This window comes from Pan paniscus, chromosome Y, assembly GCF_029289425.2.
Source record: "Pan paniscus chromosome Y, NHGRI_mPanPan1-v2.0_pri, whole genome shotgun sequence".
Lineage (NCBI taxonomy): Eukaryota > Metazoa > Chordata > Mammalia > Primates > Hominidae > Pan > Pan paniscus.
Window position 1 is genome coordinate 44,438,577 of NC_073273.2, and position 17,268 is coordinate 44,455,844.

The following is a 17,268-nucleotide window of genomic DNA, read 5'->3' on the forward strand; positions in this document are numbered from 1 at the left end:
TAAATCTATACTTCCAAGAAATGTGTCAACAAGACTTATTTTTTTGTGGAGGGTGGATGTCCGTCTTTGTAGATGACTCATTTTAATTTCTCATGGACATAAAAATAAACATGATTTTATTGCAAGTGGGTTACTTGAAAAATAGAGTTTAAATTATACGGCTTGTTGGATCATTAAATACCTGGGTAAAACAACTCTTTTGTTTCATTATTTTGGAACTTCTATGTAAAGAAAGTCCTATGATTTTGGGAATGATGATTAAAAAGTTACTTAAGGGCTGGGCCAGGCACAGTGGCTCACACCTGTAATCCCAGCACTTTTGGAGGCCTTGGCAGGCAGATCACTTGAGGTCAGGAGTTTGAGACCAGCCTGGCCAACATGGTGAAACCCAGGCTCTACTAAAAATAGAAAAATTAGCCGGGTGTGGTGGCGCACGCCTGTAGTCCCAGCTACTTGGGAGGCTGAGGCAGGAGAATCACTTGAACCCAGGAGGCGGAGGTTGCAGTGAGCCAAGATCGCCCCACTGCACTCCAGCCTGGGTGACAGAGCAAGACTCTGTCTCAAAAAAAAAAAAAAAAAAAAAAAAAAGTTACTTAATGGCTAATAGAACATAGAATAAAATACTTTATAAATTTTTGAAATAATAGTATTTGGAATAGTACGGTAGTTGTTGGTATCAGAGCCAATCTCTTAACTTCTCAAGGAGAGAGGCTTTTCTGTGATTTATTCTGCAAGTGTTTACTGAGCTTCAATACATGCTAGGCAGTGTCAGTAAACAAAAAGACCCTTGACTCATTCATTCTTTTTAACAAGGCAGAAGATCCATTGCAATCTGGGCCATAATGTATTTAACCAACCCACTTAAGCTGTGGTCAAGTCTTCAGTGTTGGGAAAATGCGGTACATCTTGTACATCTTAGGAAGTACAGTATCTGGATGTAGGGAGTACCTGGATTTAGAGGAGTATCTGGATACAGAGGAGTATCTGGAAGCAGGCAGCATCTGGACTCAAGGGGATACCTAGCTGCAGGGAGAGTATCTGGAAACAGAGTATCTGGATGGAGGAGAGTATCTGGCTGGGAGTATCTGGGTGCAGAAGAGTACCCATCCCGATGTGGCAGGACACGGGAAAGGAAAAGAGCCCAACAAGGACATTTTGGAAATAAAGAGCTACCATTTAGGCTGGAAATCTGCCTTAAAGCCCCAGAAGAAGAGAACTTGGAACGCATCCTGTAAATTACCACGGCCTTCTTTAACATCCACCCACGGCAAAATATTTAAGTAAAAAAAAAAGTACTTGGTTTCTAATTTCTTTTTATTAGTCTGATATGAAAAAGAAATATCCCTACAAATGAAAGAAATATTGAAGAAACAAATTGAAGGGCTTACCTTATTTTAATTAAAAAAAAGTCAGGGCTACCAGGGGTTTCAGACGCGCTCAATGGACACGTGATTTGTAAACAGCCAAGATTCTGGGGGACGGGGGGGTGCCTCGGTGGGGTTGACATTTGAGTTACAGGGACTTCATAATGGCCAGCCTTTCACATCCCATGGGAAACCGCCCCCCCGGGCCTTGGAGAATGGGGGTCCAAGTGCCTATCCCCCTTTGGATGTAAAATTCATCGTTAGTAAACATCATCCGCCCAGCAACAAGCAAAGCACATCGCAAGATTAAAACGAAGAATCCGCCGTGAACAGAAGGTCTCCATCTCTGCTCTCAGGCAGGTGTCCTTCAGGGAAGAGCCTCAGGCAGCTGTTCTAACCCTGCTGCCAACGCCTGGGCTGTTTCTGCCGACAATCTTCTATTTCTCTAAAAGAGTACGCTGAACTGTGGGAGACAGAGACAAAAGAAAGTCATTCCCAGTTCCCTGAGCACTCACGTGGACCCAGTTCCTACAACTTTCAGGAGCCAGTGGTTTTATTTCTGCATAAGAAAAATGGGCCCAAAACTCATCACGAAAAAGCAAAACCCTAAATCTCAATCAATTCAATCAATTTCATTGAATGATGCCATTCATAAAAAAAAATGGATGCTGCAGAAAAAGCAGAAGGAAAACAGCAGAAGGCAATTTCCACTAACGACGTCACAGAGACACTAACAAATGCCTATAACTTACCAAATGGAAGAATAAATCTTCTAAATGAGAGTGTGCAGTTTCTATTGATTTGCAATGATGCTGGGCTGAGATTTTCTGGTCCATTCATTTAAGTTTTGGAAACTTTATTCTGCATGTCAGTCTTAAAACTATTTTGGAGGGAGAAGCTGGGATTTGGAAGAAGGAATTAAGAACAATGGTGGCAGAAAACACTGGAATGCCACGCCCTTCAAGTAACGAGGGCTCCACACATATATACCAATGTACTGGCTAATGAAGCCAGACAACTTCATTGCAGTGGGCAGAAGGAATCTTCCTTTTCTCTTTAAGATATAGCTTGTTCTAAACATCTTTCCCTGACTCGAAAGAGCAGTCAACAAGACACTAACTTTCTTTTATTATTATTATTATTTTTGAGACAGAGTTTTGCTCTTGTTGCCCAGGCTGGAGTGCAATGGCACGATCTTGGCTCACCACAACCTCCGCCTCCCGGGTTCAAGCGATTCTCCTGCCTCAGCCTTCCGAGTAGCTGGAATTACAGGCATGCGCCATGATGCCTGGCTAATTTTTTATTTTTTATTTTTTAATTTTTAGTAGAGACGTGGTTTCTCCATGTTGGTCAGGCTGGTCTCGAACTCCCAACCTCAGGTGATCCGCCCACCTCAGCCTCCCAAAGTGCTGGGACTACAGGCATTAGCCACCGCGTCTGGCGAGACACTAACTTTCTAGAAGTCTCTATCTTTAAAATGGAATGCCAGGCACGGTGGCTCATGCCTGTAATCCTAGCACTTTGGGAGGCCAAGGTGGGCAGATCACTTGAGGTCAGGAGTTCGAGACCACTCTGGCCAACATGGCGAAAGCCCCGTCTCCAGTAAAAATAGAAAGAAAATTAGTGGGGCATGATGGCGGGTGCCTGTGGTCTCAGCTACTCAGAAGGCTGAGGAAGGAGAATCACTTGACACTGGGAGGCAGGGGTTGCAGTGAGCAGAGGTTGCACCACTGCATTCCAGCCTGGGTGACAGAGAGACACTCCATCTCAAAAAGAAAAAAAATTAAAATACTTTAAATCATTTCATTAAAAATCCCTCTCAATTTGACAGCTGCTATTAAAAATAAGCACTGCCTCTCTCAGGCAAATGAGAAGGTTCCATTGTATGCACAAACAAAAGAAAAAAATACACGCACATATACACACACACATTTTTTTCTTGCCATTTTCAAAAGTGGTTCTGATGGCAAAATGCCTGCCTTTTACCCCGAGAAGTTTCTCACGAATTAAAGTCTCTTCTTAACCACATTTTCCACCTGGTTGAGAGGATTTTTAGAAGGTGATAGCAGGCTGGGTGCGGTAGTTCACGCCTAGAACCCCAGCACTCTGGGAAGCTGAGGTCGGAGGGTTGCTTGAGCTCAGGATGGGCAACATAGTGAGACCCTGTCTGGGCAACCTAGTGAGACCTTGTCTCTACAAAAAAAAAAAACAAATCAGCCGGACATGGTGGTGCACGCCTGTGGTTCCAGCTAATCAGGAGGCTGAGGTGGGAGGATCCCTTGAGCCCAGGAGATCGAGGCTGCAGTAAGTTATGATCGTGCCACTGCACTCCAGCCTGGGCGACAGAGTGAGACCCTATCTCTAACAACAAAAAAAAAGTTGACAGCAAAACTTAAGGAGTTATATTTCAGGAGATGGACTTTTAATTCCCAGTGCACACCAGCCAGCTGTGGACTTCCCAGCGACGCACCAATCGTGTGCCACTTGGAACTTTTTTTTTTTTTGAAACATGTCTCACTGTGTCGCCCAGGCTGGAGTGCAATGGCACGATCTCGGCTCACTGCAACCTCTACCTCCCAGGTTCAAGCAGTTCTCTTGCCTCAGCTTCCCAGGTAGCTGGGATTACAGGCGCCGACCACCACACTCAGCTAATTTTGTATTTTTAGTAGACACAGGGTTTCACCATGTTGGCCAGGCTGGTCTCGAACTCCTGGGAAAACTTCCTTAATATTTTGTTAAACAGAGACTTAGGCACATATAGGTCTTCTCTGAAGGCCCAGGCCCTAGGAAGTTTACACATCCATTGTCTTTTGAAAGTATCCCTCCAAAGCAACGAGACATAAAGGAAGACATTCAAAGCCATGCAACCAAATTTGAGAATGTGAGCAGGACAGCAAGATGGGAGAGGATGGAGAAGATAAAATGGGAACACTGGCCACGTGTGCAAGCCACCGTTCCCCGTCCTTCTTACCAGCTGGCTCTGCGTTGGCATTCCGGTGGCTCTCCATGTCCACCTCCCCTTGTTCTGCTGAAAAGAAGAAGAAAACACACAGAGAGGCTCAGTGCAACAGATAACCCACTCCTCAAAATACACACAAAACACCTGGGCTTTCCTGAGGTCGACGCTCCTATTGCTTGGATGAGAGCACTCAGTTCTGAACCCCGAGACCCACTGGGAACATGGAGTCTAACACTCATGTAAGTGAAGACTTTGCCAGTATTTTTTCATGCATGGCACAGGCAGAGATGAACTTCAACAGGGTAATCCAAGCAGCTTCATTTTCCTCTATTTTAAGGGTTGCTTTCTTCTCCCTAAACACTGAGGAACACGCACATGGAAGCTCTTTCTATAAAAAAAAAAAAAGTACGTGTATCTATGAAAATAAGATTCTTATTTATAACTGCCCCCAAACTCATCAAACAAATGCAGACGGCTGGGCGTGGTGACTCACGCCTGTAATCCCAGCACTTTGGGAGGCTGAGGCAGGTGGATCACTCGAGGTCAGGAGTTCAAGACCAGCCTGGCCAACATGGTGAAACCCCGTCTCTACTAAAAAATACAAAACTTAGCTGGGCGTGGTGGCATGCACCTATACTCCCAGCTACTCGGGAGGCTGAGGCAGGAGGATCGTTTGAACCCAGGAGGTGGAGGTTGCAGTGAGCTGAGATCACACTACTGCACTCCAGCCTGGGTGACAGGGCAAGACTGTCTCAAAATAAAAATAAAAATAAATAAATAAAAATAAATGCAGAGGCTGGGCATGGTGGCTCACACCTGTAATCCCACCACTTTGGGAGGCCCAGGTGGGTGGATCACGAGGTCAAGAGATCGAGCCCATCCTGGCCAACATGGTGAAACCCCGTCTCTATTAAAAATACAAAAATTAGCTGGGCGTGGTGGCGTGCACCTGTAGTCCCGGCTACTTGGGAGGCTGAGGCAGGAGAATCATTTGAACCCAAGAGGTGGAGATTGCAGTGAGCTGAGATCGTGGCACTGCACTCCAGCGCGGGTGACAGAGCGAGACTGTCTCAAAATAAAAATTAAAATAAATAAAAATAAATGCAGAGAATCTCAGCAGATTAGCATCTTTTCAGTACCTAGGGAAAGGGGACTTTCTTCCTTTACCCACCTCCACCGATCATCCTTCTCAGGTTGAATTGGCTGTCCTGTCCCCTCTTCTACCTCCCTCAGAATGCAGAGAGGTGAGTGAGGACTCCGAGCACTAAGAGCTTCCCCAGCCATCAAAGGACAAGACAGCCAAGGCGTCTTGTGTACCCGGTTTTCTTCCTCCTCCAGCATTTTTTCCCAGTCTTGTTTCCATTCCCAAATTTATTTATTTATTTATTTATTTATTTATTATTATTATTTCTTTGAGACAGAGTCTCACTCTGTCGCCCAGGCTGGCGTGCAGTGACACGATCTCAGCTCACTGCAACCTCCACCTTCCCGGGTTCAAGCCATTCTCCTGCCTCAGCCTCCTGAGTAGCTGGGATTTCAGGCATGCACCACCACGCCTGGCTAATTTTTTGTATTTTTAGTAGAGATGGGGTTCCACCGTGTTAGCCAGGATGGTCTTGATCTCCTGACCTTGTGATCCGCCCACCTCGGCCTCTCAGAGTACTGGGATTACAGGCCTGAGCCACCACGCCCGGCCCTCTATTCCCAAATTTCCATTAAAAAATGTTTCAAACATGCCGCAATGCAAACAGGGTCAAGTCCCCAAATGTTGTCGGTGTCGCTTCTTTTCTGAGCCACAGCATAAGCCAACAGAATTGGAAACGCATAAGAGATGCACAGATCAATAGGTATTTATTTATTTCCAGTGTTGGTGTGAAGGAACACCCACGTTTTCAACACAAAGGGAAGCAGCAGAAGCTCATCGAATCTGTGGCCATGCGTTTCCCCCTCACAAAGACCGTGCTATTTGTAAAACGGCCCCATCTGTGGTTCAAATGCCTTCATAAAGGAACACATTTGTATGGTGCAGCAGCGTAACTTTTCTTCTTCTTTTTTTTTTTTTTTTTTTTTTTGAGACAGAGTCTTGCTCTGTCGCCCAGGCTGGAACGCAGTGGCGCGATCTCGGCTCACTGCAACCTCCGCCTCCAGGGTTCACGCCATTCTCCTGCCTCAGCCTCCCGAGTAGCTGGGACTACAGGCGCCCGCCACCATGCCCAGCTAATTTTTTGTATTTTTAGTAGAGACGGGGTTTCACCATGTTAGCCAGGATGGTCTCGATCTCCTGACTTCGTGATCTGCCCACCTCGGCCTCCCAAAATGCTGGGATTACAGGTGTGAACCACCGTGCCAAGCCAGCAGCGTAACTTTTAACGACAGCAGCAGAGACAGCCTCGCCAGTTTATGCTACGTGAACTCCACAGTTTCAACTGTTCTCCCTAACCACTAAATGACTCCCACATAAAGGGCCAAATTCTTTGATTTAAGAAAAAGAGAGGAAAACCCCCCGAAGAGAAGAACATTCAAAATGATTCGAAAATGTTCACCACAAATGTCATTTGTTCTGCCAGTCACAAGTTGTCAACACGGGTGCATTTTGCAGCAAACTGTCCTGGCTAGAAATTGAAAACCTGCGTTCATTTCAGAGGACAAATAATTTCTCCCTCTCCCCTCATTGGTTAAAAAGCATAAAAGATATTCTTTTTATTCCTGTAATTTTATAAAACACTACATAAAAGCTGGCGAGTTTTAAAGAGGGAAAAAGTCCATTGAAAAGTATAAAGTCTCACAAGGGCAAAGTCCATCTGGGGCAACAGTTCCAATATCACGGACCTCTCAGGAGGAGAACTGGTCTCATGAGGTGCTCCGTACACCCCTACCCACGTACCCTTCCTGTCAAAACTTAGACCAAGCATGCCACATGTGACAAGTCAACTTCAACAAGTCAACTTCAAACAATTCGTGGTGCTTTTCTTTCAGGCTAGAAATCATCTGTAGCTATTAGAACCATTCAGCAAAGCAATATGGCTTTAATGGGTCCCTATGCTTTGTGAAGATATATTTATACACACACACACACCATGTACTTGGGGCCAATCCTGAGACCATATACCTGAGGATCACTGTCTAGCAGTGGCTAATCTTTAAGCGGTGTTAGGACAGACACTCTGGGAAACACGCAGGACATTCTGGACTCAGTCCTGTGGTCAATGGGGGGCAGCTTTCATTGCATCAGACTTGAGACACCTTGGGACACATCCTTCAAAGAGTTGGGGGGCTGTAAAGGTGACCTCTGTGAGAAGGTGACCAGACCCATGTGGGTCAAGGTTTTGTGCCCTCACACCATACAGTGCCCCAACACAGGAGGATCAAACCATCCGTGCTCAGCTAGAACTATGGCTCAACCATAAGGGAGGCTGTGCCTCATTTCCACAAGAGGGCAAATAAGAAAAGTAAAAGAAGAAAAAATTAAAAGGAATATGAAAAAAAAGGAAAATAAGAAAAAAAAGAAATCAGAAAAGTCAAAGAAATAAGAGGAAAACAATGAGGAAAAATGGAGAAGAAATAAAAGTAAAAAAAGAAAAATAAGTAAAAGAAATAAGATAAAAAGAAAAAGCAAAAAGGAAAACAAATAAGAAAAAAGAAATAAGAGAAAAAAAAAAAAGAAAAAAGAAAAAGGGCCAGGCACAGTGGCTCACACCTGTAATCCCAGCACTTTGGAAGGTTGAGGCAGGCAGATCACCTGAGGTCAGAAGTTCGAGATCAGCCTGGCCAACATGGAGAAACCCCGTCTCTACTAAAAATACAAAAATTAGCTGGGTGTGGTGGTGTGTGCCTGTAGTCCCAGCTACTCGGGAGGCTGAGGCAGGAGAATCGCTTGAACCCAGGAGGTGGAGGCTGCAGTGAGCCAAGATTGCACCACTGCACTCCAGCCTGGGCAACAGAGTGAGACTCCAATTCAAAAAAGAAAAAAAAAGAAAAATGAAAAAAGAAGAAAAGTAAGAAAAGAAAAAGAAATAACATATAACAAATAAGAAAAGTAAAATAAATAGAAGGAAAAGAAATAAGAAAAAAATGAAAAGAAAGAAAAAAATAAGAAAAGTAAAAGAAAGAAAAAAAGTTAAAATCAATTACATTGAAGAACAAGTTGGTGGACTTTGGAAACAGAAGGAAAATCCAGGTACAATTTGTGTTTTTCAGGGATATGAGAGAATCCAAGGAAGACGGCCGCAGAGGCTCCGTGCTCAAATGTGTGAATAGGGACCTGACCACCCACCAATTCCCAACACGCCTTACAGTGTGAAGATCAGGAGATGTTTAGGTGATTCCTCAACATATGAATTTTGTTTTTCTAGGAACCAAGATGTGCACCTGTTTGGAACACTGATCACAGAAAGAGTTAAGAACCGCTTCATAGGAAGTGCAGTGAGAAATGCAAGTCAAGGGCCAAAAACGTTGAAGATTGAAAAATCCATGCATGACCTGGAAGGTCAAATCCTTAGGACGTGAGTGAGCTTAACCTAGGACACTGCAGGGAAGAGGGTGGCCACCCTGGGCCCCAGTTTGTTCCCTTGGCAGGGATGGACTTAGGGACAAAACTCATGAAAACATGGAAGTCACTGCCCCGTTTCTGTTAGATTCTTGTTTAAAAGAAAATGTCTGCATTTCTCTTCATTTTCTGAAGCTCTTATGCAGAAATATGATTTGCTATAATGAGCTTCTGTGCATCAAGAAAGGCAAAAGCATATGGAACTGAAGGCAGAGAATCCGCCATGTGATTGAGAATCCCATCGTGGTGGGAATTTGCCAGCAGGGCGAGGGGAGCGGCAGATGGAAGGGTTTGCTTTAAGGCTATGTCTTAGCAGATAAAACGATTACGGTCAGGACGCTCCGCAGGCCTGCGCTGGGTTCTCTGCTCACCCCCAGGTCTTCAGCCATCTGAAATGGAAGGTTGAGAAAGATAAAAAATAATAATAAAAAAAGTAAACTGGTGCTAGGTCTGCTTTTGCTGAGCGCTGGGGCTCCCAGAAGCAGGGAGGTGTTAGAAAGAGCTGCTCTGAGCAAGGAAGTAATGGGATAGAGGCTCAAAGTGTGAGAGTGGGAAGTGGAAACCAAAATTAAGGAGTGGAGGAAGGGAGAGACAGAGGAAGGCAGGGAGGGAGGCAGGGAACAGGGAGAGCAGGAGGGAAGAAGGAAGAAGGGATGGGAGAAAGGGAGGGAGGAAGGGAGGAAGGCAGAAAGAGAGGGAAGGAACGAGGAGGGAAGGAGGTTGGAAAAAAGGAAGCAGGGAGGTATGGAGGAAGGGAGGGCGGAAGAAGTGAAGCAGGGAGGAAGGAAATGAGGGAGGGAGGAAGGGAAGGAAGGAAGGAAAGAAGGGAAGGAGGGAGAGAAGAAACAAGGAAGGAAGAAAAGAGGCATGTAAGAAAAGGAGAGATGGATGAAGAGAGAAGAATAGAGAGAAAAAAAGAAAGGAAGGAAGGAAAGGAGGAAGGGATGGAGGCAGGAAAAAGGAAAGAAGGAGGGAGGGATGGAAAGAAAGGAAGGAAGGAAAGAAGAGAGAAAAAAGAAAGGTACATAAGAAGAAAAGAGAAGGAAGAAAGGAAGAGATAGAGAAAAGGAAGAGAGAAAAAGGAAAAAAGGAGGAAAAGAAGAAGGGAGGGAGGAACAAAGAGGGAGAGTTCAAGAAAGAATGAAAAGAGAGAGGGAGAACTGAGGGCAAAGGAAGAAAGAGAAAAGCAGGGAAGGAAGAGAGAAAAGAAGGAGGGAGGGGGAAAGAAAGGAGGAGGGAAGGAAGAAAGGCAGAGAAGAAGAAAGAGAAAGAAGGAGACAGGGAGAGCCAATCGCCCATCTTGCCAAAGCCTCAAGAAACCCACTGTGAGCCCAGGACCCTGGTAAACAGAGCAGTAGGACCAGCCAGCACAGCCAAAGGACAGCATCCTGAACACCCCTTGCCAGCCACGGAAGCTGGGCTCTGTGGGAAGCGTTCAGGCTCCGTGCGGTTAGTGGTCTGAGCCAGGTCCTCCGGGAAGCCAACACACCCAGATGCGAAGTCACAGACCCCGAGTGCATGAGAGAAGCGGCTTAAACAGGCCCCTTCGTATCACATGGACAAAAACCAGGAGAAGCCCAAGCACCACCAACTCAAATCTGTAGGAAGGGAGGAAGGGAGGCTGGTGCAAAAGTAATTGTGGTTTTTGCCATTAAAAGTAATGGCAACACAGCAAGACTCTGTCTCTACAAAAAAAGGTAAAAAATTAGCTGGGAGCCACCACACTCAGCTAATTTTTTTTTTTTTTTTTACGTTTTTTGTAGACACGAGGTCTTGCTATGTTGCTATTACTTTTAATGGCATAAACCGCAGTTACTTTTGCACCAACCTATAACAGACAGAGCCATCCGATTCCACAAGGAGTTTCTAATCCGTGAACCCCCAAATATAACACTGCAAAGCTTCTCAGTCAATCCATATCAAGTCACAAGATTTGATAAAGGCATCTCCTTGTTGGAAAGATGCCGAAGACTCACCTATGTCTACTCACTCGCCTGGGACTCATTTTAATACAAATTTAACAAACACCACAGATTTCAATGCAATGACACAGTCCCGGAAAATGAGCCTGTCTGGTAGAATAACAGTATCCCCAAAACTGGGCATGGTTTTTCTTTTCTTTTCTTTTTTGAGACAAAGTCTCGCTCTTGTCCCCAGGCTGGAGTGCAGTGGCTCGATCTCGGCTCACTGCAACTCTGCCTCCTGGGTTCAAGCGATTCTCCTGCCTCAGCCTCCCGAGTACCTGGAATTACATGTGTGCACCACCATGCCTGGCTAATTTTTGTATTTTTAGTAGAGCCAGGGTTTCACCATGTTGGCCAGGCTGGTCTCAAACTCCTGACCTCAGGTGATCCACCCGCCTTGGCCTCCCAAAGTGCTGGGATTACAGGCGTAAGCCACCGCGCCTGGCCCATGGTTTCTTGAAGGACCAGGGCATGCTATACTCACATCCTTCTTATGAAATCTCCAAGCTCCCCATGAACCTATGGGGTTGCCAGATCTCAAAATCACCATCGCGGAAATCGAACCCATAAAGCAAAATCCTGCCCCAGAGGCTGAGGGCTCTGACATCTTTCGTCTTCCGGATAACTCGATCCAACATCGCAATTCCATGTCTACTAACAAAACCATGTCACTGAGATAAAAAACTCATTTTATAATTCACGTATAAAAACCAAGCTGTGAGTGGATGCAGTTGGAAAGGTCCTCTTTTGAGGTAGGGTCTTGGTATTTATAGAAGACTGCCTTGTTTTTGTTTTCTTTCTCTTTTTTTTTTTTTTTTTTGAGACAGAGTCTCACTCTGTTGTCCAGGCTGGAGTGCGGTGGCACAATCTTGGCTCACTGCAACCTCTGCCTCCCGGGTTCAAGCAATTCCCTGCCTCAGCCTCCCAAGTAGCTGGGATATTACAGGTGCCCACCATCACGCACAGCTAATTCTTGTATTTTTAGTAGAGACGGGGTTTCACCATCTCTTGCTTCTCTTTGTTATGCTTTATTTTCTTTTTGCCCCTTTGCTTTGTGCATTTACAAAAGGCCAAGAAAATCAATCCCCGGATAACTAGAAAGCAAACCAGGAATTGAAAGTTGGACCTTCTGTTAATTTGGCATCAGAATAAGAGACTTATAGAAAATATTAGAAGAAAATTAGCCTAGCATCTCATTAGTATAAAGTGAATCTTGGACTCCCCTGAGCCAATTCTTCAGAAAGGATGCTTTTTTTAAAAAAATTATTTTGGGGGCCGGGCACGGTGGCTCATGCCTGTAATTCTAGCACTTTGGGAGGCCAAGGCAGGTGGATCACGAGGTCAGGAGATCAAGACCATCCTGGCTAACACGGCAAAACTCCGTCTCTACTAAAAATATGAAAAATTAGCTGGACGTGGTGGCACGCGCCTGTAGTCCCAGCTGCTCGGGAGGCTGAGGCAGGAGAGTCGCTTGAACCCGGGAGGCAGAGGCTGCAGTGAGCCGAGATCACGCCATTGCACTCCAGCCTGGGTGACAGAGTGAGACTCTGTCTCAAAAAAAAAAAAAAAGGTATTTTTATTTTTATATCTAGAGACAGGGTCTCTGTCTGTCATCCAGGCTGGAGTGCAGTGGTGCAATCATGGCTTACTGCAGCCTCCAATTCCTGGGCTCAAGCAATCCTCACACCTCAGCCTCCAGAGTAGTTGGGACCACAGGCAGGCGCAAGCACGCCCAGCTAATTTCTTACATTTTTTGTAGAGATGAGGTTTCACTATGTTGCCCAGGCTGATCTTGAACTCCTGGGCTCAAGCAATCCTCTTTCCTTGGACTCCCAAAGCACTGGGATTACAGGTGTCGGCCACCTCGCCAGGACATATTTGCTTTTGTTCTTGAAGAATCTAGGAAAATTGTTTCTACCCAGTGAGAGCTTTCATTGTTCATGCCTGCCCCACCTCCTGCAATAAAAAAGACAATGCTTCCACCCAAGACCAAGACCCAGGGGTGGCGGGGCGGATAAGGTAGAGGAAAAGTTGTTTTTCCTTTTCCCAATTCTATTTCCAAATTTTTGACAAAATCAAGTCTATTAAGCCTCCTGGGTGCTTTCCCAAGTTTGTGTGTCTTCAGATGTGATATGGTGAGCCTCTGTGTCCCCACCCAAATCTCATCTTGAATTGTAATTCCCATAATCCCCATGTGTCCAGGGAGAGACCAGGTGGGGGTCACTGAACCATAGCGAAGGTTCCCCCATGCTGTTCTCGTGATAATGGGATGGTGCCTTGGGTCCCCTCCTGCCATGATTGTAAGTTTCCTGAGGCCTCCCCAGCCATGCTGAACTGTGAATCAATTAATCCTCTTTCCTTCATGAATTATCCAGTCTTAGGCAGTTCTTCATAGCAGTGTGAAAACGGACTAATACAGGATGTGAATATGAAATAGGCTTACAAGATCCCAAAAGTTCCTATGTCTGCATGCACAAGGTAATAAACATCCTTTGCAACTCATGAATCCAATTTGGGTTGACCTAAAGATTTTCAGAGAATCATCAATCAGAGACTTTGTAGTTTAATGCAAAAGTGTTCAACAATTGTCTGGGATTCTAAAAAAGAGGCCGGGTGCTTTGACTCACGCCTATAATCCCAACACTTTGGGAGGCCAAGATGGGGGGGGAACCACCTGAGGTCACGAGTTGGAGACCAGTGTGTCCAACATGGTGAACCCCCATCTCTACTAAAAATACAAAAATTAGCCGGGTGTGGTGATGCACACCTGTAATACCAGTTACTTCGGAGGCTGAGGCAGGAGAATTGCTTGAACCCGCAAGGCGGAGGTTGCAGTGAGCCAAGATTGCACCACTGCACTCCATTCTGGGCAATAGAGCGAGACTCCGTCTCAAAAAAAAAAAAAAAAAAAAAAAAGCCAGAGAGTTTGAAATACAACATCTAGAATATTACGCATCCTGTCCTGGCAAACTTGAATATTATGCTTTGAGTTGAACAGTTTCAGAAAAGAAAAAGAAATGTCATTGAAAAGCAAACAAAAATTCCCTTCCATTGAGTCCCTACTGTTTTAACCCCTCCGCTACTTCTAGAAGAAGCAAGAGGGGAGAAGAATGTTTTGCTGTTTGCTTTTTTCCAATGTGATTCTAATCGTACGTCTCTTATAGGCATCTCCTTGAATGTGGTCATCTGTCCATTTGGGTCCCGCTCAAAACTGCCATTCAATCAACCAAACACCAGCTGGGCACGGTGGCTCACGCCTGCAATCCCAACACTTTGGGAGGTCAAGGTGGGCGGATCATCCAAGGTCAGGAGTTCGAGACCAGCCTGACCAACATGACGAAACTCCATCTCTACTAAAAAAACAAAAATTAGCTGTGCGTGATGGTGCACATCTGTAATCCCAGCTACTCGGGAGGCTGAGGCAGGAGAACCTGGGAGGTGGAGGTTGCAGTGAGCCAAGATGGAGCCATTGCATTCCAGCCTCGGTGACAGAGTGAGACTCCATCTCAAAAAAAAAAAAAAAAAGAAACAACCAAACACCATTTCCCACTAGTCTGCCCACCAGGTAGGAGGCAATTGTCTTCCACGCACTGCCCAAAACCCCACAGCAAGAACGGGGAAATAAACACGAGCAGCTCATTTAAAGTCTTGAGATCCGAAAGCTGTTTAGGACTCTCCATTTCACGCTCTAAATAATGTTTGTGGATGTCAAATGCTGGAATGATGGGAGATTACGGGGAAACTCCACCCCTACAGTCTAACTTTGTCCACACCAGCATCTATTCAAATGTTCTAGGAATCCCTCTAAAATCTTCAGGAGGCAGTGCTTTGGGTGAATGACATCAGTGACCAAGAATGAATAAGGACTTAAGATCTAAGTAGGGTGAGAAGTTCAGACACCCAGAGGCGTGAGGGACCCCAGGGGCTCCTCCATAAAACAGTAGCTGTTGGCCGGGTGTGGTGCCTCACGCCTGTAATCCCAAGACTTTGGGAGGCCGAGGCGGGTGGATCACTTGAGGTGAGGAGTTGGAGACCAGCCTGGCCAACATGGTGAGACCCCATCTCTGCTAAAAATACAGAAATTAGACGGGCGTGGTGGCGGGTGCCTATCATCCCAGCTACTCAGGAGGCTGAGGCAGGAGAATCACTTGAACCTGTGGGGTGGAGACTGCAGTGAGCTGAGATTGCGCCACTGCACTCCAGCCTGGGCAACAGAGCGAAACTCTGTCTCAAGAAATAAAAAATAAGAGTAGCTGTTCCCGGTCCATGGGATTCCTGCAAACCACAATGCTTGGTCATGCAAGAGGGAAGGCAAGAGCTAAATGTAAGTGCCCAGTGATGCATGCAGGTTAGCTGTGTTCCAAATAGCAGGGCTTACTTCCCAGCTTCACGGCGGATCCTAAATGATTTAGGGACTTTCGAATACAAGGTCCCAAAGAGCCTGCCGGCTGACCTAGGAGGATTGCAATGGTGACTACGTCCTCCTCCTAATTCCCCTGTACATTTCAGTCCCGATCCAAGAAACTTCCCAGGTCCTGGGTGCCTGTGCGTTTTCGGTACTAACAGAAAGGGAATCCGCTGTGCTGGTTTTTGTTTTGTTTTGTTTTTTGAGACGGAGTCTCACTCTGTCGCCCAGGCTGGAGTGCAGTCACATGATCTCAGCTCACTGCAAGCTCTGCCTCCCAGGTTCACACCATTCTCCTGCCTCAGCCTCCCGAGTAGCTGGGACTACAGACGCCCGCCACCACGCCCGGCTAATTTTTTGTATTTTTAGTAGAGACGGGGTTTCACCATGTTACCCAGGATGGTCTCGATCTCCTCCTGACCTTGTGATCCGCCCGTCTCGGCCTCCCAAAGTGCTGGGATGACAGGTGTGAGCCACCATGTCCGGCCTTGTGCCGGCTTTTAACTTAACTCTCCTGGGTGGAGAAAGGACCGTGGCGGCCCCCTGGTCACGGCTCTCCTCCTGATGATGACATCGGTTGTAAATAACAGGGCAGGAATGATCAGAGCTAAGTGTCTTCCACCTTTGCTCTCTGCAGGGTAACTTGTAGCGGCTTTCCTGCAGGACTGTCTCTAACCCCAGCAACAATTCCGCGGCATATGTACCAACCATTTCCCACTTGGTAGACGTAAACAACCCAAGCACTGCAGCAGTGGGGAACTTGTAAACTTTCACACAACAAAACACAAGGCAGAACAGCCCTGAAATCAAAGCCAGAAGGTTCGATTCCAGAGTTTTAGCAGTTTCACGAACCATCAGCCATCGTGCACCTGTTTCGTGCCAGCCCGAGTTTGGTTTCTGCCTTTTAAAGAAAGCACAGTTTTCCAATCAGCAAGGCATGAAGGAGAGGCGCCGGCGGAGCGAGACTTACCATTTTCTTTGAAGCATAGCTTCTTTTTCTGGTAAGCAATGAAGCTAGAGATGGCTCCAGCCACGGCGACCACGACAGCCCCCACAATCCCGGGGATCACGCCTGGGGCGTCGGCTGCAGGAGGAAGCACACAGCATCGTGATTGAGACACGCACGGTGCAGAGAAGATGCCAGGGGGCAGTGGCTGGCAGAGACAGTCAGTCTGAGAGCACCAAGATCCTCAGAACATCTCAGACACCTGAGCCGACCGATTTGCAAAGGAAGCATGCCGAGAATGATACACACGAAGGCAAAGCAAGGCACAATCTTCCGTCGCACGTGCTGGGCAGACCTGGTCGGACCATGGAGGGAGTGGAGCAGGAGAAAAGAGACATGAAGAGAGGCCAGCGAGGTACGGGCAGAAGCTCAGCAGAACCCAGGCAGAGACAAAAAAAGACAAAGACAGATGGAAAGAGAGCTGGGGCTGGGCGTGGTGGCTCATGCCTGTAATCCCAGCACTTTGGGAGGCCGAGGCAGGTGGATCGCCTGAGGTCAGGAGTTTGAGACCAGCCTGGTCAACATGGTAAAACCCGTCTCTACGAAAAATACAAAAATTAGCCGGGAGTAAGGGTGGGTGCCTTTAATCCCAGCTACTCAGGAGGCTGAGTCCAGAGAATCGCCTGAACCAGGGAGGCAGAGGTTGCAGTGAGCCGAGATTGTGCCGCTGCATTCCAGCCTGGGCGACAGAGCAATTCACCATCTCAAAACAAAACAAAACAAAAAAGAAAGAGAGAGCTGGACATCAAACCTGGAGGAAGGAGCCCAGGCAGGGGCAGAAGATAAAGAAGCAAAGACCTGCAATGCTTGGGGCATTTGCCAATGCGTTTTGTATCGTTAGAATGCTCCTTTTTCACCCCTTGAAGATAGCTTTGGGTTTCAATGCAAACATTTTAAATCTATCTCTATTTAATTAATTATTATTATTGTGTATTATTTTGAGATGGGTTCTTGCTCTGTCAAACAGGCTGGAGTGCAATGATGTAATCACAGCTCACTGCAATCTCGAATTCCTGGGCTCATG

The 17,268-nt window shown here is 46.3% G+C and overlaps 1 protein-coding gene across 3 annotated transcripts in view; it reads right to left on the reverse strand.

Moving 5' to 3' along the window:
• Positions 1-1,296: 1,296 nt before the first annotated feature.
• Positions 1,297-17,268, reverse strand: part of LOC100994485 (CD99 molecule (Xg blood group)) — a 52,155-nt gene continuing 36,183 nt past the window's right edge. The window contains exons 8-10 of one of the 3 annotated variants that reach the window (XM_055107009.3): positions 16,209-16,322; positions 4,336-4,392; positions 1,297-1,827 (exon numbers count right to left, since the gene is read on the reverse strand). In XM_055107009.3, the coding sequence (XP_054962984.1) occupies positions 1,802-1,827; positions 4,336-4,392; positions 16,209-16,322 (197 nt within the window). In that variant the 3' untranslated portion in view covers positions 1,297-1,801. Of the gene's footprint in view, positions 1,828-4,335; positions 4,393-6,994; positions 9,259-16,208; positions 16,323-17,268 lie in introns of those variants that run through there. The other 2 variants (XM_057301224.2, XM_057301225.2) reach the window with 2 other exon arrangements.